This window comes from Sorex fumeus, unplaced genomic scaffold (assembly GCF_029834395.1).
Source record: "Sorex fumeus unplaced genomic scaffold, SorFum_2.1 ptg000130l, whole genome shotgun sequence".
NCBI lineage: Eukaryota > Metazoa > Chordata > Mammalia > Eulipotyphla > Soricidae > Sorex > Sorex fumeus.
Window position 1 is genome coordinate 5,044,049 of NW_026606187.1, and position 25,346 is coordinate 5,069,394.

The 25,346-nt window shown below is 55.2% G+C and overlaps 2 protein-coding genes and 1 non-coding gene across 3 annotated transcripts in view; 2 read left to right on the forward strand and 1 right to left on the reverse strand.

Moving 5' to 3' along the window:
* The window catches only part of POLR3E (RNA polymerase III subunit E), a 282,521-nt gene that overhangs the window by 167,786 nt on the left and 89,389 nt on the right, over positions 1-25,346 (forward strand). The gene's annotated exons all lie outside the window — the stretch shown is intronic.
* Positions 28-20,111, forward strand: SDR42E2 (short chain dehydrogenase/reductase family 42E, member 2). Its single transcript, XM_056138809.1, has 12 exons — positions 28-205; positions 422-648; positions 2,476-2,571; positions 5,716-5,773; positions 6,875-6,993; positions 7,480-7,555; positions 11,861-11,943; positions 13,534-13,671; positions 14,233-14,298; positions 15,097-15,160; positions 15,737-15,810; positions 19,866-20,111. Exons 1-12 carry the CDS (start codon positions 28-30, stop codon positions 20,109-20,111), a joined length of 1,425 nt encoding a protein of 474 aa, XP_055994784.1.
* On the reverse strand, positions 23,779-23,860 carry TRNAL-UAG (transfer RNA leucine (anticodon UAG)). The gene has a single exon. It is a non-coding gene; the product is annotated as a tRNA-Leu (tRNA).

Here is a 25,346-nt window from a genome sequence, read left to right on the forward strand (position 1 = left end):
TCGTGAATCTGCATGGCTCGGTAGAAGATGAAGCCCAGCCCAACAGGCCCCACCGCTGAGGCCTGCAAAGGTGCAGGACAGGACGAGAAGAGCTGCTCGGTCTGCCAGGCCTGGGGGAAGCCTCCGGGCACCAGCCCCAAGGCAGCACCTGTGCCAGGCCCGGCCGTGACTCTTGGTCCTGACCCAGGGACTGCTTCAACTTCGGGTACTGGATCAGGATCTGCGGCGGTGCCTGGCCCGAGGCCCGAGTCTAATCCAGCACCGAAGCCGAGCCCCGCTGCAGGCCCCGAGTCCCGCTCGGCTGCGCTGTCTGGATCCAGCCCAGGGGCTGGTGCTGGTCCCAAACCTGCACCAGGTCTGGCAGCCACGCCAGGAGCTGGGTCCGTCGCTGAGCCCAGAGCTGCGCCATTGCCTGGGCCAGCAGCAGGGACCGGGCCCAAACCTAGCGAGCCAACGACAGCTCCGGCACAGCAGAAAGCTCAGAGCACACCGCGACAGGCCCCTCGGCAGAAGGTCCTGGTGACCGGGGGAGGAGGCTACCTGGGCTTCAGCCTGGGCACCAGCCTGGCCAGGAGTGGCGCTTCCGTCATCCTGCTTGACTTGCGCAGACCCCAGTGGGAGCTGGCTCCAGGGACTGAGTTCATCCAGGTGCAGTGACCAGGGGCTTGGCAGAGGCCAGGAGGCGGAGTCTCGTGTGGACCTAGTTGAATGGCGCTGAAGAACACGGGTTCAAGGCATCAGAGTGTTTTAAGCACCTCCTCTGGGTCTGTTGTGTCTTATGTGGGCATTTGTGGCCACAGGCGCCACCTCTCTGAGACTTATACATAATGAGAGGACACTAGTGACACAGGCTCCACAGTCACCTCCTGGATGGGTTGGTGAGGTCAGCCACAGAAAACAATGAGCAAAGCCCTGTGACAGAGAGCCAGACCCGAGGCCAGTGGTGATGATGATGTTGACAGTGGGGATGGTTATGATGATGGTGACAGTGGGGATAGTTGTGATGATGATGGTGACAGTGGGGATGGTTGTGGTGATGGTGGTGACAGTGGGGATGGTTGTGGTGATGTTGGTGGTGACAGTGGAGATAGTTGTGATGATGGTGACAGTAGAAATGGTTGTGATGATGATAGTGACAGTGGGGAAGGTTGTGATTATGATGGTGATGACCGTGGGGATGGTTGTGATGTGTTGGTGACAGTGGGGATGGTTGTGATGATGGTGACAGTGGAGATGGTTCTGATGATGTTGGTGGTGACAGTGGAGATGGTTGTGATGATGTTGGTGGTGACAGTGGAGATAGTTGTGATGATGGTGACAGTAGAAATGGTTGTGATGATGATAGTGACAGTGGGGATGGTTGTTATTATGATGGTGGTGACAGTGGGGATGGTTGTGATGATGGTGGTGACAGTGGGGATGGTTATGATTATGATAGTGGTGACAGTGGGGATGGTTGTGATGATGTTGGTGGTGACGGTGGGGATGGTTATTATGATGGTGATGACCGTGGGGATGGTTGTGATGATAGTGGTGACAGTGGGGATGGTTGTGATGATGTTGGTGGTGACAGTGGGAAAGGTTGTGATGATAGTGGCAGTAAGGATGGTTGTGATGATGTTGCTGACAGTGGGGATGGTTGTGATAATGGCAGTTGGGGATGGTTGTGATGATGTTGGTGACACAGGGGATGGTTGTGATGATGGTGACAGTGATGCTGCTGCTGCTGATGGCAGGGATAAGTGAAGACAGTGACAAGATGGTGACAGTGCTGCTGCTGCTGCTGCTGATAATGTGATGGTGATGATAACAGTGATGCTGGTGGTAATAAAATGATGATAGTGATGATAGTGACTGTAGGTAGTGATGATGGGGATGATGATAATGGTGATGTTGTGATCATAGCGACGGTGATGATGGGGACACTGAGTAGAATCAGATACGATTGTAAGCCACCAAAGACAGGCTTACTTTTTTTGTCTTTGTTTTTTTGGGGTTTTTTGGGGGGGAGGGGCATACACCTGGTGATGCTCAGGAGCTATTCCTGGCTCTGCAATCAGAAATTGTTCCTGGCGGTACTCAGAGAACCATATGGGATGCCAGGGACTGAACCTGGGTCAGCCGCATACAAGGCAAGTGCCTTAGCTGCCATGCTATCTCTCCAGCCCAAGCTAGGCTTATGCTTAGCAAAACGTGTCAGTAGGTAATCTCGTATGTGCCAACATCATCAAGTGTAGTCACCCAGACCCAAAAGGCACAGATGACTTTATCCCTGGGCTCTGTCGCATAGCTTATTGGGACCACTGTTAAACGTGTGATCTGAGGTTGACGACCTCAAGGGAGCCGTAATGGTAGTAAATCCTGCCTCATAACCTCTCTTGAGCCTTCAGGTGCTTAGCCCAGGTGGGTCAGGGACCAACTGTGGGACTGGGCAGAACTCAAACCGCCATGAGTTGCCTCCGCCTTCTGTTTCAGGCCGATGTACGGGATGAAGAAGCCCTGTACCGCGCCTTTGAGGGGGTGGACTGTGTCTTCCATGTGGCGTCCTATGGCATGTCTGGGGCTGAGAAGGTAAGTCTTCTCATGCAGGGGACAGTGGGGTTCAGGTCATGGCTCTGCCCACCACACCCCTTCATGTCCAAGCCTTTATTATAATTATTATTATTATTAGTCTCATTCCCCTGACCCTGAAAGAGCCTCCAATGTTGGGAAAAGACGAGTAAGAAGAGGTGGCTAAAATCTCAGGGCTGGGAGGAATAGAGACATTACTGAAGTCCACTCGAGTAATTTGATGATCAATGGGATGACAGTGATACAGTGATACAGTGATTTTTTTTGGGTCACACCCGGCAATATTCAGGGGTTACTCCTGGCTCTGAACTCAGGAATTATTCTTGGCAGGCTTGGGGGTGTGGTCCATAAGGGATGCTGGAGATTGAACCCAGGTTGGCCACGTGCAAGGCAAATGCCCTACCTGCTGTGCTATCTCTCCGGCCACACCAAACCTTGATTGTCATTATATTACTGGTTTGTGGGCCACACCTGTTACTGCTCAGGGCTGTCTTCTGGCTCTCAGCTCAGGATCACTCCTGGTGGGACTCAGGGGACTACATGGCAGTGCCCGGGATCAAACCTGGGTCAGCTACATGTAAGGCTATACGTGTCCTCCCCGCTGGTTCTGCCACCTCTCAGCCTTTATTCTTCTTCACTGACTCCAGGAAGGACTTGGACTCCTTCCGGTCTCCATTTCCATCCCTTGGACCTGAACTTGCTCCGTCTCTCTAGACGGAGCGTCCCCAAGCCTGTTTCCTCTAGCGTTTGTGCCCTGTCTCGCACATGCGCACCGTGGGCCCCGGAAGTTGCTCCTGCCTGTTTAAACACTGCAGCAGTGTTTATGACAGCAAAATGCAGGAACTCAGTGATGCCCGTCAGACTCAGGACCGTGTGAGGAAATGGTGGTGACGCCACACAGGGACCTTCCGAGCAGCTATCAAACGCGTGAGCTCACGCAGGGTCACTTCCCAGGTGCTCCGAGTCTGGTATCCTCTTGCTGGTGCTGTTGTTTTAAAGGCTGGGCAAGACCCAGGAGCTCCATCCGGTACCTGACTCCGCCAGTCCAACCTCTGCCACCACCTGGCCCCCAGAGCACTGCTGGGTGTGACCCTGTTAAGGGGGGAAAAAAAAGGAGAGGAGAGTTGAGAGGTAACATGGTGGTCAGAGCACAGGCCCGGCACGTGTTCAGCCAGGGTTCAGTTCCCTGCACCACCCCCAACATCACCAGGCATAGCACTGGGGAACCCCAGCACTGCTGTGGGGGGGGGGGGGGGCAGGTATCCCCAGCTCTGCAGACCCGACAGCTCCACGTTGTCAGGCCGTGCACTGAACCAGTGGCACAGTTGGCCAAGAATTACCAGTGGGGCTCTGGGACTCCAGCACTACTTGGGAGGTGCCCCCTCTTTCAAAAAACGGCGCTGATATTCTCATCCACAGCTATGTGCTAGTGACATAGATTAGCTCAGAAATGCTGAGCTCAAGAAACTGGGCAGGAGTGATAGTACAATGGGAAGACATTTGCCTTGCATGTGCTCACCTGGGTTCGATATCCCTATCCCCTAGGGTCCCCTGAGCACTGCCAGGAGTCATTCCTGAGTGCAAAGCCAGGAGTAACCCCTGAACATTGCCAGATGTGACCCAAAAAGCAAAGGAAAGAGGAAAGGAAAGAAGGGAGGGAGGGAGGGAGGGAGGGGGGGAGGGAGGAAGGGAGGGAGGGAGGGAGAGAGGGAAGAAAGAAACTGGTAGCAGAGGTTGCCTTGGGTAGGGCTCAGCTAGGGGTGGGAGACAGATGAGACGATGTCGAGTTAGAAGCATGTGCCCTTTGGCACTGCTGGAATTGTTTTCGGCCTTGTGATCGCAAACCTATTAACACACTGACACCAATGGCTGGAGAAATACTACAAGCGGGTAGAGTGCTTGCTCTGCACCCCAGACCCCGGATGGTCTCCCAAGCTCTGCCAAGCGCAGCACAGAGATAGGAGTGAGCCCTGAGCACCACCAAATGGGGAGAGGAAAAAAAATTGATGCCAGTGCTACAATTTGTGTTAACTGCATTCAAGTGTGATGGGGGAAAAATATTGACACCAATTTGTGTTAACCACATCTGAGTGTGGACGCTGGCAATACGCACCATTGTATTAAACAATGACAAACATGGAGCCAGTGGACTAATGGGTAGGGCATTTGCGTTGCATGAAGTCAACCTTGGTTTAATTCCCGGCGCCACATACAGTTCCCCAAGCTCTGCCAGGATGATCCCTGAGCACCATCAGGTGTGGCTAAAAAACAAATACAATAAGGAAAATATACAGTTGGGGGCCAAAGAGGTAGAACAAGTTTACTTCCCTTGCATGCGGCCAAGCCTGGTTTGTTCCCCAAGACCACATGGTTCCCCGGGCATCGGCACATGCAGTGTGGAGGCCCCCAGCACTGCTGGGGTAACCCCTGGCCCCATGAGCCTGAGCAGCACCGTGTCCTCCAGCCCTCAATCTGGACCAGTGGCCTAGAAGGCTGAGAATCACCAGGAAGGGCCCCAGGCCTGCATGGCGATGCTCGGGAAGTTTCTCCCCACCCAAGAAGAAAACTGAATAAATAGAATTGAAAAGTCAATATAAACCCCCCTGCTTGGGGCTGCAGAGATAGTTAGTACAGAGGGTAGGGTGCTTGCCTTGCATGCAACTGATCCAGGTTCCATCCCATATGGTCCCCCAAGCATCACCAAGAGTCATTCCTGAGTGCAGAACCAGGAGTAAGCCCTGAGTGCCGCTGGGAGTGGCCCCCAAACCAAATCAAAGGAAAACCCCTGTTCCAGCGAGATGCAAAGGCCTTACCTAGCTCTGCCTCCCAGACCTGGGCGGTGTGGTTGCGTCTGTTTTCCATACCTCAGACCCTCGGTAGGGGGTGCTGCGGTGGCCCGTCCTCCTGAGGGGTCGTCCTTCATCCCGCCCATCACCGTCAGGCCCTGCCTCCCTTTCCAGACCAAGTCAGACGGGTGTGCTGTTCTCCCTGGCTCCGGGATCAGGATCGAGGGCAGAGCTGCAGCTCCAGCGCCTGCGAGCTGGTGGTTCAACACCCACCAAAGGCGGCCTTGGCAGCTGACAGACCTGCGGAGGGGCTGTGACCTTTGAACTGTGACTTTGCCACCTTGCTCTTGTCTTTTAGCTACAGAAAGAGCAGATTGAGTCCATAAATGTCGGCGGCACCAAGCTAGTGATCGATGGTAGGCACGGAGCCGAGTGTGACCTGCTGTGTGTTTCCTGCTTGCCTCCCCTCTCTGCCACCGACTGGACTCATGAAAACGGGCCCAGGAGAAACCACCCCCCACCCCCAGCTCTACCTGGGGCAGTGTCTCCTGCCTGGCCCCTCATGGACTGCCTCAGAGCCCGGAGACCCAGGGGACAGGATTTGCACATAGAGGTTGGGGGTCTGGAAAGTTGCTGATTGCACAGAAGGAAGAACCCTCTGGGGCCCTCTGGGCATGTCCTGCACCCGTGTTTCTCTGACTCTCAGTGTGTTTCCTTTGAGACTTTTATCCGACCCATTGCTGGCTAAGAAGCTCAGGGCACAGTCTCTTTGAGGAGGAGGGAAGGTGGGGAGGCCTGCCCATCTGTCCTTCGCTCCAGAGCAGCTTGCTCAGGGAGGGGCTGGGCTGGGATGCGGGGGACAGGGGGATGGGGAACAGGGCAGGGGGGAAACTGTGTCAAGGCCAGTGGATTTGCCTGAGGAAGCACCGTGGGTACCTCCACAGCCAGCAACCTGCTCACAATAATCCCGTGTGTGTGCCTGTGTTTTGTGTGCACCTATGTTGTTTGGGCATGTGTGCATGTCTGTGTGCTTATGCATATATGTGTTGTCTGTACCTATATTGTATGTTTGTGTTATGTGTTTGTGCCTGTGTGTGATCATGCATGCCTTTGTTGTGTGTGCATGTGTGCATACCTGTATGTGACCATGCCTGCCTGTTTTGTGTATGTGTGGTGCCTGTGTGTGATCATGCATGTCTATGTTATTTGCATGTGTGTGTGCCTATGTGTGATCATGCATGCCTGTTGTGTGCATATGTGGTACCTGTGTGTGACCATGCATGACTGTGTTGTGTGCATGTGTGGCGCCTGTGTGTGACCATGCATGTCTGTTGTGTGCATGTGTGGTACCCGTGTGACCATGCATGGCTGTTGTGTGCATGTGTGTGCCTGTGTGACCATGCATGCCTGTTGTGTGCATGTGTGTGCCTGTGGGCATGTGTGTGCCTGTGTGTGACCATGCGTGCCTGCACTGTGTGTGCCGTGCGGACGGGTGGGTGTGCACTCCCTCCCTGCAGTCTGTGTCCGCCGCCGAGTTCCACGACTCGTCTACACCAGCACAGTCAACGTGGCCTTCGGCGGGAAGCCCATCGAGCAGGGCGATGAGGACTCAGTGCCATACTTCCCACTGGAGAAGGTGCCAGGGGAGGGCAGGGTGGGTGGCACCAACCTCACAACCCAGGTGACTCCCAGACAGCTCCTGGGGCTGGAGGGCGGGGGCTGGGGGAGGGGCGCTGGCATCAGGTCAGTGGAGCCATTTTCCACCCAGGACCTCAGTTCCCCCCAGCCAGCTTCATCTGGACCTGACCGCACTGTCCCTGTGGGCTATCATGGGCAGGAGAGAAAACACGTGGGGGCTGAAGGGCCCGAGATGTGTCCCCCTGACTAGCCCATCTGCACATGCTGGTCTCCATCCCTGCGTGCTGGGGCCTGGGTTCTGCCTCTGCCCCTCTCTTCCAGGGACCCACCCCAAGGGGCAGGAGGTACAGGGGGCGCCCTGCAGTTCTGCCTCTTGGGCGTCCCCAGAATCCAAAGTCTTTGCGGCCCAAAGCAAAGGGGCAGAGTGTGCGGGCAGGACTGGCCCGTGTGCTGACCCCAGGGCCCTGCCGCACTGTCCCCCCAGCACATGGACCACTACTCCCGCACCAAGGCCATTGCTGACCAGCTGACCCTCATGGCCAATGGAACGCCGCTCCCTGGTGAGTCCGCATACACGAGCGCCCCCTGGGGCCTCGCAACGTGTCCGTCTCCCCATTAGCCAGTGGGGCTGCCTCCCATGGGACAGGCCCACATTCAGCCAAGAGCAGGGTCCAGGGCATGCGTCGTGGGCAGAAGGACGAGGCCATCGGGTCTGCTCTCAGATCTCTTTGTTTGCTTGTTGGAGGCTCATCTTGCAGTGCTCAGTGGTGCCGGGGATGGAACCAGGCTTCCCATGTGAGATGCCTCCTCAGACCCCACAAGCCTCTCTAGGACCCCAGGCTGGCTCACTTCTCTGCCAGTAGGAGTGAATCCAGGGGGGCTCTTCTTGCTGAAAGAGCACTGCATCAGGAGCGTAGCGTTAGGAAGAGCTCTTTGAAAGGGCCAAGTCAGGGCTCGAAGGCTTCCCTGTCAGTAACTCCCAGAAAAAGTGACCTTGCTGCTGTCCAGCGTCCCTGGTCTGAGAGAAAGTGACTCTGGACAGCCGGGAGACCCCAGAGCTAAGGGCATGTGCAGGCACTGGGGAGAAGTGAGAGCCAAGCCTAGCTCCATCCCAGTGAGGCTCTGTGTTGTTTTGTTTTTGTCGTTTCTGTTTGTTTTGGACCACACCGTATGGTACTCGGGGCTACCCTACACTCCGTGCTCAAGGGTCACTTCCGGAGATGCTTGAGGGTGATGCGACACTCCAGAGGTTGACTCTGGCCCACATGCCAGTTGCTCCAGCCCTTTGAGTTCTCTCCATGTGAGCTTGAGCTGTGTCCTCTCCCATCCCAGAATGAGTTTCATTTTTCTTTTGTTTTGTTTTTGGGTCACACTGGGCGATGCTCCGGGGTTCCTCCTGGCTCTGCACTCAGGAATCACTCCTGGCGGAGCTCAGGGGACCGTAGGGGATGCTGAAGATCAAACCCAGAGTGGCAGCATGCAGAGCAAGTGCCCTACCCCCTGTACTATTGCTCCCCCCACCCCCAGCCCCCAGGCTGAGTTTCTTTATCTGAGGGCGATACTTCTATGGGAATAAAATGCTCTCTGGGTCTTTTTGTGGGGGAGGGGAATGAACAGAGTGATACAGCTAGTAAGGCTCTTGCCTTGCATGCGGCCAGCCCAGGTTTGATCCTCAGCATCCATGTGGTTCCCCAAACCAAGTCCACCAGGTGTGGACCTCCACCTCACAAAAAATGCACACTGACTTTTTAAATAGATAGTCTCCATTTATCAAGTGTTTCCTAAAGGACTCCCCTGCCCCCCCCCCCACCCCTCTAGTTTATATACAAAAATCTCAGTAACTTCATGGCATCATAGGAGGCAAGAACCTTAGGTGGATCTTGTTTTCCAAATCCATAATCTGTCTAGAGAAATTCCTTGCTATCCAGATTATTGCCAACCCCCCTCACCCCACCCCCGTCCAAACATTTGGTTTCCCTCTTTGTCTAAAGCCAGGAGCCATGTGGATTAGAAGTCAAGAGCTACTGAAAATCAGGATGCCCTGGCAGAGGGTGGGGGTGTGTTTTAAGGGGTAGAACCCGTGCCCTGCCTACGTGATGCCCCGGGTTTGATCCCTAGCAGTGTGCTCTTCTCTGCATCCCGCGGTCCCCACCATAATGCTATCAGTGGCAGTAGCCACGACTAAGAAAACACAGGGCCTGGGAGATAGCACAGGGATCAGAGCCATCCTAGCGGGCACCCAGCCCGGTGAGACTCCTGATCCCCGAGCACTAAAGACCGAGCAGCACCATGGCCTCAGGCCCTTGTATGAACCACCTGGAAGTTCCCACCACCCACCCCCAAAGAATCTCAGTTTCAGGGGAGAGAGGCGGCTGAGAGGTTGGCTGTCTCGGCTCCCGGCTCCTAGTTGAAACTCGGAGCCTCTAACACCAGATCCTGGATGATCCAGCAGGTGGCGCTGTAGCCAGCGCTAAGCAGGTTCCTGGCCTGGCTCCATCCTGCTCCATCTCTCAGAGCTGGGGGTGTTGGGGCCCGAAGTGGGGAAAGGATGGGGGTTGTTTCCACACCTGACCTTGACCTCTGTGGGACCATTCTGCTGGGTTTTCCCAGAGGGCTAACCCCGTGCAGCAAGATTCTCTCTCTACCTGGGTCCTCCCGGCCACTGGCCCCCGTAGCCTGCAGCCCAGATACCTAATCCTCTTGCTGAGAATTATTTATGCCAGAATCCCCAGCTTTCCGTGGTCAGCAGAGTCATGGATACCCTAGGCCTGGCCCCCCTGTGACGTGACTGCCCCGTGCTCCGCCAGCCAACCTCAGCTGCAATCTGACCACCCCCCCGCCCCATGCCCAGGTGACCTGGGTTTAAAATAAGCTGCGGGCTGTGTGTTGGCAGGCTCACCTGACACCCTCCTTCCAGGAGTCCAGCCTCAGTCACGCTGGGTGATTCCACTCCTGCACCTAAGGCCCATTCCTGAGGTTCTGTCTGCAATCAGCAGGGAAGGGCCGGCGCCCAGACCCGTTTGTGCAGCTGTACCCTCATGGGTGTGTGGAAGGGGGTGGGCAGTGAGTCACTCCCAGCTGTGCCCAGGTCTTACTCCTGCCTTATTCCTGTGCTCAGGGATCCCTCCTGGTGGGGCTCCACATGGGGTGCTGGTGACTGAGCTTGGGTTGGCCTCAGGCAAGACCCATGTCCTCCCCATTGTGCTTTCCTGCCTTTCATGGTTTTAAGGGTTGAGTGAAACACACATGCATGTGGCGATCTGTACCCCAGACTCACCCAAGCCGGCTAGCTCATCCCTCTCACCAGTGGCTCCCCTTGGCAAAGATTTGGAAACCCTGGATGAGTTCTGCTGTGGCACAAGGGACTCTGTTGACACAGAGCAGTGAGAGTTTGGGGAACGCCACCCCTCCCCCACCCCTGGCTCTTGTGGAACCCGCACCGGTCTTTCCCTTTCTCCCTTGCTGGTCTGGAAGTGGGTCTGCTCCCACCACGTCTGGACACCCAGGTCTCAGCCCTGCACCACGGGGCCAGGTGTTCTGGGAAAAGTGCATCCTTGAGAGCTTCCAGCCGTAATGCAGGGATGTGGCTGAAAAGAGCACAGCTTGTGTCTGGCACACATCCACCCGGTTCAATCCCTAGCACCAGATGGGGTTTCCTGACCCTTCCAGGAGTGATCCCGGAGCGCAGAGCCAGGATGAAGCCCTGAGCACCGCTGGGTGTGGCCTCGATTATTACTATCACCAAGGGTCGCCTTGAGGGGAAAATGCAGATTTAGGTGCCAGAGAGATTGTCCAGGGCTGAAGACACTCACTTGCCTTGCATGATGCAAGCCCTGATTCAGATCCCAGCACCTCACAGAGTCCCCCCAGGATCACCAGGAGCGATCCCTGAGCACAGAGCCAGGAGTCAGCACCATTAGGTGTGGCACAACCCAAAATTGGAGCATCCTGGAGCTGGGCACACAGCAGGACCTCGCTGAGAGCTGTCTTAGTTCTCATCTAGTCATCAGGAAAATGAGAGGATGGGGGGGGGGGCAGGGGACATCATCAAAATGGCACAACAGGCCCCTGGGGTACAGGAGGAGTCACATGAGCCAGGTCACCATGGAAATGGGGAACCTTTTCCACTTCCCACCCACCCCCAGCACCTGAGTCCTTAAGTGTGGTAGGAAAGATTTGCACCCAACCAAAGCTCCAAATGCACCATGCAGGCGGGTGGTCTGTCTCTTTACCCATGTGTAACTTCCCACTCCTGGGCCTTCGCTGCCCGCTCGCCTCCATATCCGGTGGCTGGTCCTGTCCCTCCTCAGTCCCGGTCGAGCTCACGCCTTCCATGTAAGGGTGAGGTCTGAGGCTGGCACGCGGTGGCCCCCTGCCACCCCAGCCAGCCTGGTCTGTTGCTGCCTTCCCCTCCCCCGTCTCCTCCTGTCCTTGCTCTTCCGCTGCGTGCGTGATGACAGTCCCTCTGCCTAGCTGGGGTCCCCTTTATCTCTCTGTTTGCCCTGGCTCCCTTTTCGGGCAGGGGATGTTCAGAAGGACCAACCATGTCCACCAAGAGATCCGGAGCCTCATGCAGCGGCTTCCACTTCCGCTACAGCAAGTCACGGGCCCAGCAAACCCTCACAGGGCCCTGTGCATGCCCACCGCAGTCCTGGCCCCTCTCGCTGGCCTGTGAGCATCCCGAAAGCCAGGCGCTTCTTGGGCATCCGGGCCCCTCCGCAGTCTCCCTCGCAGGGCACAGAGGAGGCGGGAGTGCGCTGCCCTGTGTGTGTTGAATGACTAGTGGAGAGGCCTAAAGGAACCAGTGCCCGGCCTAAAGGAACCCGAAGGCCTGCCCCCGCTGAGCACGCTCTCCTGTGCCCTAGGAGGAGGCACTCTGCGCACGTGTGTACTCCGGCCCCCCGGGATTTACGGTCCTGAGGAGCAAAGGCACCTGCCCCGGGTGGCGGTAAGTTGTCCGGGCCCAGGTACCTGCAGATGGGGCCTTCCGACCACTGTCAGCGCCTGAACTGGGGCAGCAATGTGAACCTGGGGTCCTGGGGCGGGCTAGGCCACCTTCCCTGCCCTCTTCTGCCCCCTGAAACAGCTATGAGTGGGCACTGGACTGGTGGTGGGGATTCAGGGAATTCACCTCCAGAGACACGGAACTGTGACCCCAGGAAGCAGAAGGGCTCATAGGCCCCCTCCAGTGAGACTCACTGGGGCCAGACGGATCTCCTGCACAAAAGGTCTCTCCAGGGGCCAGCAGTAGCACAGCAGGGAGGGTGTTGGTCTTGCACACTCCCGACACTGCACCCGGGTTCACTCCCCAGCACTCCATATGGTCTGAATTCACTCTGAACACAACCAGAGTGAGCACAGCCAGGAGTGAGTCCTGAGCTCAGAGCCCGGAGTCAGCCCCGAGCACAGAGCTGGGAGTCAACCCCGAGCACAGAGCTGGGAGTCAACCCCGAGCACAGAGCCAGGAGTGACCTCTGAGCACAGAGCCAGAAGTGACCCTGAGCATAGAGTCAGAAATGAGCCCTGAGCACAGAGCCAGGAGTGAGCCCCGAGCACAGAGTCAGGAGTCAGCCCTGAGCACAGAGCCAGGAGTGAGTCCTGAGTTCAGAGCCCGGAATGAGCCCTGAGCACAGAGCCAGGAGTGAGTCCTGGGCACAGAGCCAGGAGTCAGCCCCAAGCACAGAGCCGGGAGTCAGCCCCGAGAACAGAGCCGGGAGTGACCCCTGAGCACTGCAGGACTCAAATGGCCTTTGACTCCGTGCTCAGATTTCTCCCAGGCTAACCAGGGGATGGACACCACTGCCCCAGAGTACATACGCAGAGAAGACGGACAAAGGAGAAGCTGAGCACCCTCCAGGGAGGACCTGGCTGGGGAAGTCAGGAGGGCTTCTGGAGGAAGTGGTCTCTGTTGCCTTTTGGAAAGGGCCAGAATTGACCAGGGAGGTCGAGGCAAAGGAGAAAAAAAAGCCAAGATGGGGGAGAGGGAGGGAGCAGTGGGTCAGGGAGCCCAGTGGGGTGGGAAAGGCAAGAATCCACAGAAGAGGGTGGTTGCAAGGAGTCCCCCCCCCAACCCGGGCGGAGGCTAGAGCTGACCAGACCCTGAGCTGCGGGAGCTGGTCACTTCGCCCCAGAGTCCAAGGCATCCAGTGGGGGCAGCCCCTGGGTCCCGCGGCACCGGCTGTGCAGCAGAGGAGTGAGGGTCTCTGCAGTTTCTGAGCAGGGGGTCTCGAAGGCAGACGCAGAGCCCGCCTGAGAGGTGAGGGGCGGTGATACTGGAAGGAGGTCGCTCTGGGGTCTGCATTCTGGGGCTTGGTGGCGGGTCCCCCACCGAAAGCTCTGAGACCCCCACACAGGAGGGTCTCCCAAACCCCCTCCCCCAACCACAACCCAGCGCCTCAGCCCAGTTGGGAGAGAGAGATGCCCGGGTGGGCAGGGCTGTGGGGGCGGGCGCCTTTGCAGGGGTTGCTCAGGCCACGGCAGACTCGGATCCCTGTTCACGCTTCCCCCCGCCCCCCGCCCCATCCCACCCCTCCCGCAGGGCCACATCAAGAAGAGGCTCTTCCTGTTCCGATTCGGGGACCGCGGGACTCGCATGAACTGGGTCCACGTGCAGAACCTGGTGCGCGCGCACGTGCTGGCGGCCGAGGCGCTGACGGCCGCCAAGGCCCACGTGGCCGTGAGTCTCCAGCGGGGCTGCCCTCCACCCCCACCGTGCCCGTCCCCCCCCACCCCTCCAGCCGGGCTGTCCCCCGCCGTGCCAGTCCCCCTGCTCCTCTCTGCCTCACACCCAGCCTTTCCCCAGGTGCAGGAGGGGAAGTGGGGCGCAGGGCAGCGGGGTGGACAGGGAGGGTGTCTCCTCGCAGTGACCCTGTGGGATTTTGCTGGGGTGGGTGCCCCCAGCAGTGGTCAATGGATGCCCGGTGCTTTGCATGGACCATTCATTCATTGTCTTGATCTGCACAAATGCAGTCCAAGAGGGAGCAATGCTGCGCCCTTCCCAGTGTCTCCCATAAGGAAATAGAGATTCAGAGACGTTAAGTGAGTTCTTCAAGGTCACACAGCTAGTTGGGGTGGCAGCCCAGAAGTCAAAGGGATTCCTAGGTCTGTCCCCAGGGCTCGGGACTGCTGGGCACTCTCCAGTAGCTGTTCCAGAGAACAGAAGGACTGGGCAGCTGCTGGGGCCATGGGAAAGGGAGCTCGTGCCTGACTGTCCCTCTCTTCCTGTGTCCCCCCTCAGAGTGGACAGGCATACTACATCAATGACGGGGAGAGCGTCAACCTCTTTGAGTGGATGGCCCCACTGGTACGTGCCCGGAGGCAATGCGTGTGTGCTCCAGCCCTTGGAACCATCTCCACAGCCTCAAAGCTGATTTTTTTGTGGGGAGGGGGGGACCCCAAGTGGTGCTGAGGGGGTCTGAGTCTCGAGGAGATGGTGTGGCCTGCCCCGGGTGCTAGGCATCACCGAGGCCACCCTAGCAGTGCTTGGAGGAATCCACCTGGTACCCTCCAGGGATCCACCTGGTGATGATCAGGGATCATGCAGTGCCGGGGATCGAATCAGGGTCGGCTGCATCCAAGCCTGGGCCGTAATCCCTGTACTGTCTCTCCTGCCCCCAGAGCTGATTTTTGTTTGGGGGCCAAACCTGGCTGTACTCAGGACTCACTCCTGGCTCTGCATGCAGAGATCATGCCTGGTGAGGCTCAGGGGACCATTTGGGGTGCTGGGGGTTGAACCCTGGTAGGTCACGTGCACGGCAAGCGCCTACCCAGTCAGGCTCCTCAGAGCTGATGTTTTCCTGTGGGGTTTCTGGGTGCAGGAAAGATAGAGGGAGGAAGAATTCTCACCTGGTGGGGCTGGAAGCATAGCACAGCGGGTAGGGCATTTGCCTTGCATGCGGCCGACCTTGGTTCGATTCCCAGCACCCCATATGGTCCCCTGAGCACCACCAGGAGTGATTCCTGAGTGCAGAGCCAGGAGTAACAACTGTGCAACGCCGGGTGTAACCCAAAAAGAAAAAAAAAATTCACCTGGTGTTCCCTCGGGGTCCAGGGAACTTGACCCCAAGGGCCTGTTCTCATCTCAGGCCACATCTCTTTACAGTTTGAGAAGCTGGGGTACAGCCAGCCCTGGCTGCAGGTGCCTACGTCCTGGGTCTACCTGACAGGTAAGGAAAGGGGCGTGTCTGTGAAACCCCTGGGTGGGGAGACAGCTCAGAGGGCCGGATCAGCGGTCACCATGTGGTTCCAGGAGGACCTGCGGCCCCCAGGACTGCAGGACTCAAATGGGGTTCAAACACAAATTGGGGCCCAGGTATCACATCATCTCATTCCCCAGTGCAGGGCTAGAGCAGGATGGGGGTGTATCCCAGTGGGCTTTTTGTCATGCATGCATGAGACCCCAGGCTGGCTCCGCGTAACAAAAGGAGAATGCCCCGTGAGCCAGTGTAGCCCCTGGTGGTTCCCAGCATCTCCGGGTTCCAGCACTGAATGAATAGACCTGCACAGCCTGGTGGAGTCTCCCCAGGCCCCTGTGCCCTGTTAGGGAGTCCCCGCCCCAAAGCAAATACAATATGCAAATGCCTCAGCCACTCCTTGGACCAGTTCCGGAGCATCGGAGCATCGAGGGGCTGGTCAAACAAGGAGCTTCTGCAGGAACTGGCGCGACTGAGGCAGGACTCTGGGGACGGCTCCCCACAGCTCCGATGGTGACAGCAGTCGTCACTGGCCCTCTTTCCCCTCAGCCACCCTGATGGAGGGTCTGCACCTGGCCCTGAGACCCCTCTTCAGCCTCCCGCCACTGCTCACCCGGAGTGAGGTAAGCTATCTGCTGTGGGCCAGGCTCTGCTGCCCCTCCCCTGCCTTCCTGGCCCTCCCCCCACCCCTGCACTGCTGCCACCCCTCATCCTCAGTCCCTGTATCTGGAAGCTGGTCTGGGGTCTTGGAACCTTCCAGGTGGATCCGAATCTTGAGCTAGATCCTGGAGAGTCAACCTGACCTCTGGGCGTGTGCTTAGGCTTCTCAAGGGAAGGGCTTCAAGACAGTCCCTCCTCCCCCAAGACCTTCCCTCCTCTCCCAAGATCATCCCTCCTCCCCGAAGATCATCCCTTTCCCCCCAAGATCATCCCTCCTTCCCCAAGATCTTCCCCCTCCCCTCAAGATCATTCCTCCTCCATCAAGACCGTTGCTCCTCCCCCAGGACTTCCCTCCTCTCCCAAGATCACCCCTCCTCCCCAAAGACCATCCTTCTCCTCCCTGAAGATAATCCCTTTCCCCCCAAGACCATCCCTCGTCCCCAAGATCTTCCCTCTTCCCTTCAAGATCATTCCTCCTCCTCCAAGATTGTTCCTCCTCCCCCAAGACCGTTGCTCCTCCCCCAGGACTTTCCCTCCTCTCCCAAGATCACTCCTCTTCCCCGAAGATCATCCCTCCTCCCCCAAGACCTTTCCTCCTCTCCCAAGAACATCCCTCCTCCCCTAAGACCATTGCTCCTCCCCCAAAACCTTCCCTCCCCTCGGAAGATCATCCCTCTCCTCCCAAGGTCATCCCTCCTACCCCAAGATCTTCCCTCCTCCCCTCAAGATTATTCTTTCTACCCCAAGACTGTACTTCTTCTCCCAAGACGATCTGTCCGCCCCCAAGACCATTCCCCAAGACCAGCCCTGCTCCTACGACACTGTCCCTCTTTCTCATCGTTTCATTCATGGTAGCTGATCTCCCCAGCTGACCTAGAACTGGCAGGTTCTGCAACCTTCAATGGTTTTGAAAGCCACTTCCCACCAACACTGTGTAGGGTGGAGAAGAAATCCACCTCCTTTCTCTGGCTGGCTGGGGAATCAGTTCATCACCACATTAGTAGAAGGGAAGAACACATTGAACTACGTGTCAGTGGAGAACCTTGTGGGCATGGGTTGTAAAGCAAATGGGGCAGAATGAGTGCGTGTCAAGAAATGGAGTGGGGGGTCCTGGGGCTTTAAGGGGGTATCACAAATGAGACAGAAAAGATTCTCTGCAGTCAGATATTTGCTCTGCCATGGACATGGGTTTCTTCAGTAGAAAAAACGTTCTGATAAAAATCTGGATTTGGGGGGAGCGGAGTGACAGTACAGCGGGGAGGGCATTTGCCTTGCATGTGGCTGACCCAGGTTTAATCCCCAGCATCCTATATGGTCCCCCAAGCACCGCCAGGAGTTAATTCCTGAGTGCAGAGCCAGGAATAACCCCTGAGTATTGCTGGGTGTGACTCAAAAAAGAAAAAAAATCTGGATTCTGTGGGGCTAGAAATGGCTCAGAGGGCTGGAGCTCATACTCTGCCTGCAGGAACCCCAGAGTCCGTCTCTAGCACCTCCAGAAGGAACCCCCCATCTCTGTACCAAGAGTAGCCCCAGAACACCACCGGGCATGCTGCCCCTCTCAAAAACATTCCTCATTCCAGATAATACCCTGAACTTCCATTCTTTTCCACAGTTAGGCGGGCAGTCTCCCACAAAGGCTGCAGGCCAGGATAGACCTCAGCTGAAAAGAATCCATGTGCCAAAGTCATATTTCTCGAGAAGACTATCCAGCTGCCAATTCTTCCAACACACACACATGCACACACACACACACACACACACACACACACACACACACACACACACACACACCGCCTGCTAGAACTAGACAGGCAGCTCCCACTCATGAATAAAAAGTACGGGGCAGGAGCAAGAGTGCAGCAGGTAGGGCATCTGCCTTGCATGCGGCTGACCTGGGTTTGATCCTTGGCATCCCATATAGTCCCCTGAACACTGCCAGGAGTAATTCCTGATTGCCAAGCCAGGAGTAACCCCTGAGCATCGCCAGGTGTGACCCCCCCAAAAAATAAAAGTATATATTGGGGCCAGAATGGCAGTACAGTATTTCGTCCCTTGTGCACCACCAGGAGTAATTCCTGAGTGTAGAGCCAGGCGTATTTTTGGGTCATATCTGGGCACTGCTAGATATGGCCCCCAAAGAGAATCAGCATAATAATGTGTTGAGTACCTACTACCTACTTCCTAATAGGTATTGCCTATTAGGTATTAGGTATTAGGACCTAATACCCTAGAGAGTATTCCTCACCAGGGATGAGGAAGTGGTTCTCTATTGGAACATACAGTGGAAGGTGTATATGCCATATGTTCGTATGTACGTGTCCAGCAAGGAAGAGGCCTGTGGCTGCAGGGGTGCAGCAGGTGGTGTCTGGGGGTATGAGCCGAATCCTTCTCTACTCTCTCACGTGATCCTGATGCCCTGCTCATTGGGGAAAAGCAAAATTACTATAATATTATTTCATGATGAGAAACACGAGTTAGGGCTGGTCCGAGGCCACGCGAGTCCGGGAATGGCTTCCCACTCCCAGCTCAGGGCGCTCTGACTCAGCGAGCAGCCGTGTCCTCTGCTCTGTCCTCTGGGCCAGCTGGGCCAGCCGAAGAAGGAGGATGACAAAGGTAAGCGTGTGCTGAGTGGGGACCAGATGCCAGGCGCTGTCTCCTTCCCTTTCCTCTAAACTTCATACCTTCCCGTAAGCCCCATTTACAGAGAAGGTGCAAGGGTGAGACATAACCTGCCCTCACGTGATCATTCACTCCAGCAGCAGAGCTGGGACTGTCACCCAGGCCAGGTCGAAATGGTTTCCAGCTTCTAGTTCGTGAAATGCTTCAGGAATCACCCGCCCCCTTCCCTCTCCTCCTGCGGTGGTAAATTCAGCCAAGGACCTCCAGGTAGTTAGGGAAGTTTCTGGGCCTTGTGTGCTCTGGCGCCATCTGCTGACCAGTCTGAGACATGTCAACCAGCCGTCTAGTAAGAGTTTGATCGTCTTTGGTTAGAATTTGAATTCAGCACACTGTGGTAAGGTCTACACTGGGGGAAATAGTGAGACACTTCAAGGCACACAAAAGGAACATATAAACCAGCTCTGAGGAAGTTAGACTTCCGGAGGAGGTGGCAACTAAGCCTGAAATCTGAGAATACTGTGTACCAGGACCCTGTTTACCCTGTTTACAGAGGTATCCCATGAAGCCCTGATTTTACTAGCTGAGGCTGAAAGGGTCCAGAACTGATCTCTTTTCTTCCCACAAGCATGCAAGACCAGGGCCGGGCCCCAGAGTCTGCCTTGATATCACGGAAGTAGTGTCCCCCTGCCCAGGGCCTAGCTGAAGAACAAGAAAGGGAGAGAAGCATCTGGGTGGGGGTGGGGAGTTATTCCCAGTCGGGCAATAGTAGGGAATAGAGGGGCTCTGCTGTGTGACCCAGGGAAGGTCACTACACCTTTCTGATCTTTCCTTGCAAACAATTAAAGAGTTGCTCGTGGTAATCCCATTTCAGAGGACTCAGAGGGATTAGACCTAGAAAAGATTTAGCTGGAGCAGTGTTCAAAGTGAGTTCTGGAATTGGACTTGAAGCATGTGCGCCCCTGGGCCACGGGAGAGGTGAGGAGACTCTGCAAAGCAATTCCTTCTGCCAAATTGAGTGTTTCTCTTCATCGGCACTGGCTCAAGCTTGCGTGAGCTTGTCTGGCCTGGCTAGATCTGGAGCAAAGGCTGAAGCGCGTTCTGAAGCCCCACCCCGGAGACGCACCAGGCCACCAGGCGGCTATTGCAAAATGTCCGCGGCCGCCCAGGCTCCATCCCTCTGCTAGGCTCTGAAAGGGGACTGCAGGGGTGGGGGCTGGGAGTTAGAAGGTCGACAGATGCAGTCGGGATGTCCTGGGAGCCTCCTGAAGGAGCCCGGAGAAGACAGAAGGGTGATTGTTCGTGGCAAGGGATCTCAGGAGCAAGCCCCAGCACCGGCTTCTCCGATCGCTCTCGGGACCGAGGGCCCGCGCGCCCCTCGCTGCCCCGCCTCTCCCCGCAGGTGTGCAGCGTGGCCGTGACGCACACCTTCCGGATCGCCAAGGCCCGGACCCAGCTCGGCTACGAGCCTGACCGGTTCAGCTTCGCAGAGGTGGTGGAGCGCTACGTGCAATCCACGCACGAGCGGCGCCGCGGCTCCACGGCGCGGACGCTCCTGCTGCTGCTGCTCGGGGTGCTGCTGCTCCTGGGCCTGCTCGCCCTGGCCCTGCACTTCCTAGACCTGCAGCCGGCCGTCTCCTGGCCGTAGCCCCGGACCGCACTTCCACGTGTCAGTCTCTGCCCCTGCCCGCGGGTTCCGGCTCGCCCCTTGGCCCCGCCCTGCCCCGCTGTCCCGGGCTAGGCCCCGCCCCCGCGCCCTGCTTCCTGCGATAGGTCCCGCCCCCGGCCAGGCTCCGCCCCGGTCTGGCCCCGCCCCCGTCCCGCCGTCTTGGTCAGACTCCGGCCCCGCCCCTGCCCCGCCCTCACTTCCTGGTCTTGCCTCTAGTTTCGCCCTCGGCTTTTGACAGTAACTGGCCTCACAGCGTGCTCCGCCCCTCTTCTGTGCCTTCTCATCCTCTATCTCCCCTATTCTGCTTTCGCCTCTCTCTGTAGCATCAGTCTCCCCTTTGGACTCTCCTTCCGGGATCGATTTTGCTCCGCCCTCTGAGCCCGGCCCCGCCCCCTCTTTTCCATAATCAGGCCACGCCCCTTCCTGAGCTGCTTCCAGCTGTAGTGCGTGGCCGCTAGGACCTTTGCGGAGGATTTTCCGAGTTTACCTGGAAGGACTTCAACTGTCTCGGGATTTGGGGTTAGGCCCATTCTAGGAGAGTTATATGTTGTGGAGTAGCTCATTTACGAGTGATCTCCCAGTGTACTGCTGCTAAGGTTGAGAAACCGTCTTCTGCCCAGCCCTGTCTGGCTCTTTTGGGGTTTCAGATGTGTACATTTTTGTATGACTGAGCATAGTAATCACAGGTTTTGGTATCAGCAGCGTACGTGAAAAAAGAAAAAACATGTATTTATTTTTTAAAAATCGTTTTTATTGAAAGAAATTTACTTAAAAAGACGGGAAGAAAGGAATATTGTGTGCCAGGGAGAACACGGGCTTAAAAGACTAAGCCAAAGAAGAAAAAGAAAAATATTTAAAGGACGTGGACATTTTGAAAATGTACCAATATAGTTATAAGGGGGAAGAGTTAGAGCTTAGTTATCATAGAATAAACATGCTTACGATTTAGTTCCGTTTCTATATGCAATGAAGGAGCGGTGATGATCCCCATAATCTTTCATGTTTAAACATGAAATTTCTTAATCTAGCCACACAAACATCTCTTCGTCATCTTGGTTGTGGGTACCAGAGTCTGTGTAAATGCATCCGTGTGTGTGTGTGTGATCAAACCATGGGTTCTGTCTGAGAAGAAAACCAGAAGCAGAAGGAAGCCTGTGGTGAAGGGGCAAAGTGTTAGTTAAGCAGAGCTAAAGTGGCCATTAGCTCTCCTCCAACCCGCCCCCCACCGCTGGGGGTATCTACTAAACAAAAAACTTTTGTGAAAGCAGCTGAAAAGCATATTCCTTTCTGGATGTATATAATTTTGTAAGATAATACTCCTTGATGTCTGCTTAACCCTTGCTAGTTTGAAAGTTTTTTTTTTTTTAAAAAAAAAAAAAACTCTGTGTGGTCTTATTTAACCATCAGGGCCACTCTACTGGGGGGGTTATTATTCACAGTTTATAGATGAGGAAACTAGACTTGTATCTAACATCAAAGAGTGAAGGAGAGTGGGGTTTACTGCTCTGTGACTGGGATAATTTGGAGGTGCTGTTCAACGCTCATGGCCTAAGCAGGACAGACATGTGAGAAGAAATCCAGAAGTGGAAGGAGACCTGCGGTGAAGAGGAAAAAAGAGCTGAAGCGGCCATTAGCTCCCCTCCAACAAGCCTGCTGGGTTTATCTACTAAAAAAAAAAAAAAGATACTTTTTTTTTTTTGCTTTGTGGGTCACACCCCGCAATGCTAAGTGCTCAGGGTTTACTCCTGGCTCTGCACTCAGGAACTACTCCTGGCGGTGCTCAGGGGACCATATGGGAAGCTGGGAATTGAACCTGGGTCAGCTGCGTGCAAGGCAAACACCCTACCCACTGTGCTATCACTCCGGCCCACAAAAAGACACTTTTGTAGGGGGTGGGGGGGCACACCCAGCAGTATTCAGGGCCTACTCCTGGCTCTGCACTCAGGGACCCTCCTGGCAGGCTCAGAGGACCATACGCTGCCAGGGATCAAATTGGGGTCAGCTACGTGCAAGGCAAATGCCTTACCTGCTGTACGATGGCTTATCCTGCACCCTGGCCCTGCGAGGCTGTTGGTAAGTGGACTTTAGGAATCTGGAGCTTCACCAATCTGAGTCACTCAGGACTGGCTGTCCCTGGTTCCCTTTCTTCCCAGTAACACACATTTAAACTTACCTCTTTCTTTCTGGACATTCCTTTCTCTACCAACCTTCAGAAAAGTGTACTCAAGACAGGAAAAACAGATTCTTGCTGTACATATCACATAGTCTGTCTATTGCCAAACCTCAACTTTTGAAAAGCAGAAGACACGTTATTTTGATTTCTAGATTTTTCTCATTTCTTCCTGGAGGCACTGAAAGCAGAATAGCTAAACCCTGTGCATGCAAGAAACACTAAAGTATATTCACTTGATGAAAAAGGGGGTGGTCGCTGCCCAAGAGAAAAATTGAGTCCACTGGAGAGTTAGAAAGATGACTCAGGGTCAGCAAGAGTTTGAGGGGCTGGAGTCAGGCCTTACATGTAGGAGGTCTGGGTTCGGGTCTTGGCACCCCACAGTCCCCCAAGCACTAAGCTAGGTGTAGTAGCTCCCAAGTGTTATGAGGTGTGACCCCTCTTTGCGTAACTCATATCTTGCTCTCCAGTCCACTTCTTCTTTCTACCCAGCCTCCCAGAATCACCTTCACAGCTTCTGGGGCTTTCCTTGGCCTCCAGGATGCTCCATGTGCCAGTCTTGCTTCTTCCTGGAATTTTCCTGCCTGACCAACACCCGGGAAATCCCTCCAGGTCAAGTCTAGCTAAATGACACTGTGCAACTGAGCCTGGGCTGCATCTGCAAGATGCACCAAGTGAAGCTCCTTGCGGATGCAGTGAAGGAAACAACAAGGGGCTAATCCCTGGTGTGCAGACAATTCTGGTATGGAGACAGTTCTTCCCGGGGACAAACTTGTTCTCTGGTTCACGGTAGCCATTAATAAAGTTGTTGAATGAATGAATGAATGAATGAACTCCATCCCCACCCCCAAACCAAGCCTGGATTCCTACTAGGTGGTGGACCAATGGAAGGCATCAATCCTTAAACCCGCTGCAGTTGCTGGATCCCCCAGAGCACCTGGAAGTGGGCCAGATCACCGAGTGCACGCACTGTGGCTGCCGGGGGTGCTGCCCCGCCCGACACCCCATTTTCCCGGACTCTCCTTGGGCGTCTCTCTCAGCGTGCGCTCCACCCCCAGCCCCCAGCACAGGCTTCTTACTACTGCAGGGCCCAGGCTGCAGTCGGTGGAGGCGTTGCCATTCTGCACGATCTGTAGAAATAAACCTTGAAACCTTAAAAAAAAAAAAAAAAAAAGAGCGAGAGAGAGAAAAAGGAAAAACGAAGGAGGAGGAGGAAGGAGAAGAAAAGGAGGAGACAGTAAAGAAAGACGGCTGTTTCTAACGTCTATTTGGAACTTTCCTCGGTATTTCTGGAAATAGAAGTTTGGCGGCGGGATGGGCAGGTTCGCATATTAGGACGAGGAGAGAGAGCGCCCGCGCTGCCGTTTCTTGCTCCTCAGTTCTCTCCTCATTTCGTATTTTCACTAAGCGGAGGCAAAAAAAAAAAAAAGAGAGAGAACAGAATACTGAAAAGTAAAAATAAGACTGCGGACGGTGTGGCAGCGGTGGGATTCGAACCCACGCCATCGAAATGACTGGAGCCTAAATCCAGCGCCTTAGACCACTCGGCCACGCTACCTCCGTCCGCAGCGCTTTTCACTTACCCTCTATTAGTCTAATGACGAGATGTGACGCCCCGCAAGCCCCGCCTTCGGAGTTCTGCGCATGCCCGACAGCGGCCCGGTCTTGTCCGTCCTTCTCAGTACAGACTTTAATTTCCCTTGAACTCGGAGCTACAGTGCTCTTAGGTAGGTAGCAATCTCTATGGTCGGAACAGGAACCGGAAAGGAAAGGAGAATTACTGGTTGCTATATGTTGATTTTCGTGTAACCATTCCTGGTTGTTACATGTTGATACTCGTGTAACCATTCCTAATTGTCATACGTTGATATTCATGTAGTAATTGCTACATGTTGATATTCGTGTAACCATTCCCGGTTGTTACATGTTGATATTCATGTAACCATTCCTGGTTGTTACATGTAGATTTCTCACGCGCCTCGTCTATACCGAATACGGCCACCTGGTGTCGCGCCGCGTCGTCCTCAGAAGGCGCCGCTTGGGGTGCCTGGGTGGCAAATCCCCGAATGCTGTTACAGGTATCTTGCATGTGTGGGTTCCACAGCCAAAACTCCTGTGTGCATCTCACCCAGGGTGAAACTGAAGCTCGTCTTCGCTGTCCCGGACAGATACTCATCCCCCCAGCTACCCCAGTCTACATCTAGATAGACTAGTTCTAGGCAGTTTTTTCCACCTTCCCCCCCTTTTTAATGCATCAAATACAGAATAGATACACATAGAGAAAACTCTTTTCCCCGCCATGCATGAGAAAATTGCATTCTTCGGACTTTCTCATAGAAACTCAGGTGAATACTACTGAGACTCACTTCTTTGATATTCCCACAATTCCTATCCTTCTGCAGAAGTTTCCCAGTCCTTTCGAAGCCCACAGTTCCTCTCTAATTTCACATACATATCCAAACCCCCAGCTAAGCCCCTGGATAGCCTTTCATGTGACAAGAGCCCCTTGGACAATGTGCTTAAGTAGAAAATCTGGAGATGGGAATAGTGTCCTGCATTATCCAGGCGGACCATATACTGAGTATATCAGGGTCCCTATAAGAGAGAGGCAAGGAGGGGACTGTTCCTAGTGATGTAGCCGCAAGGGAGGAAGTGGGGGCAGCCCCCAGCAGCTGGAAAAGTTAAGGAAACAACTTCCCCCCTAGAGCCTCTAAAACAGAACATTTTATTATTTTTAAGCCACACCAGGTTATGCTCAGGGCATACTCCTGGCTCTGCACTCAGGGATCATTCCTGGCGGGGGGTTCAGAAGACCATATGGGGTGCTAGGGATTGAACCTGGGTCTACCACGTGCAAGGTAAGTGCCCTACCCACTGAACTATCATTCCAGCTCCTGATGCCTTAATTTTAGAACTTCTAATCTCCACAGCCACAAGACCACTGTGCTCTTTTGAGGCATGGAATTCGGGTGATATATATAATATATTTAAAACACAGCAGTGAGAATAAACCAGTGCTGAGAGGCCCTGGGATGGAGGGGAAG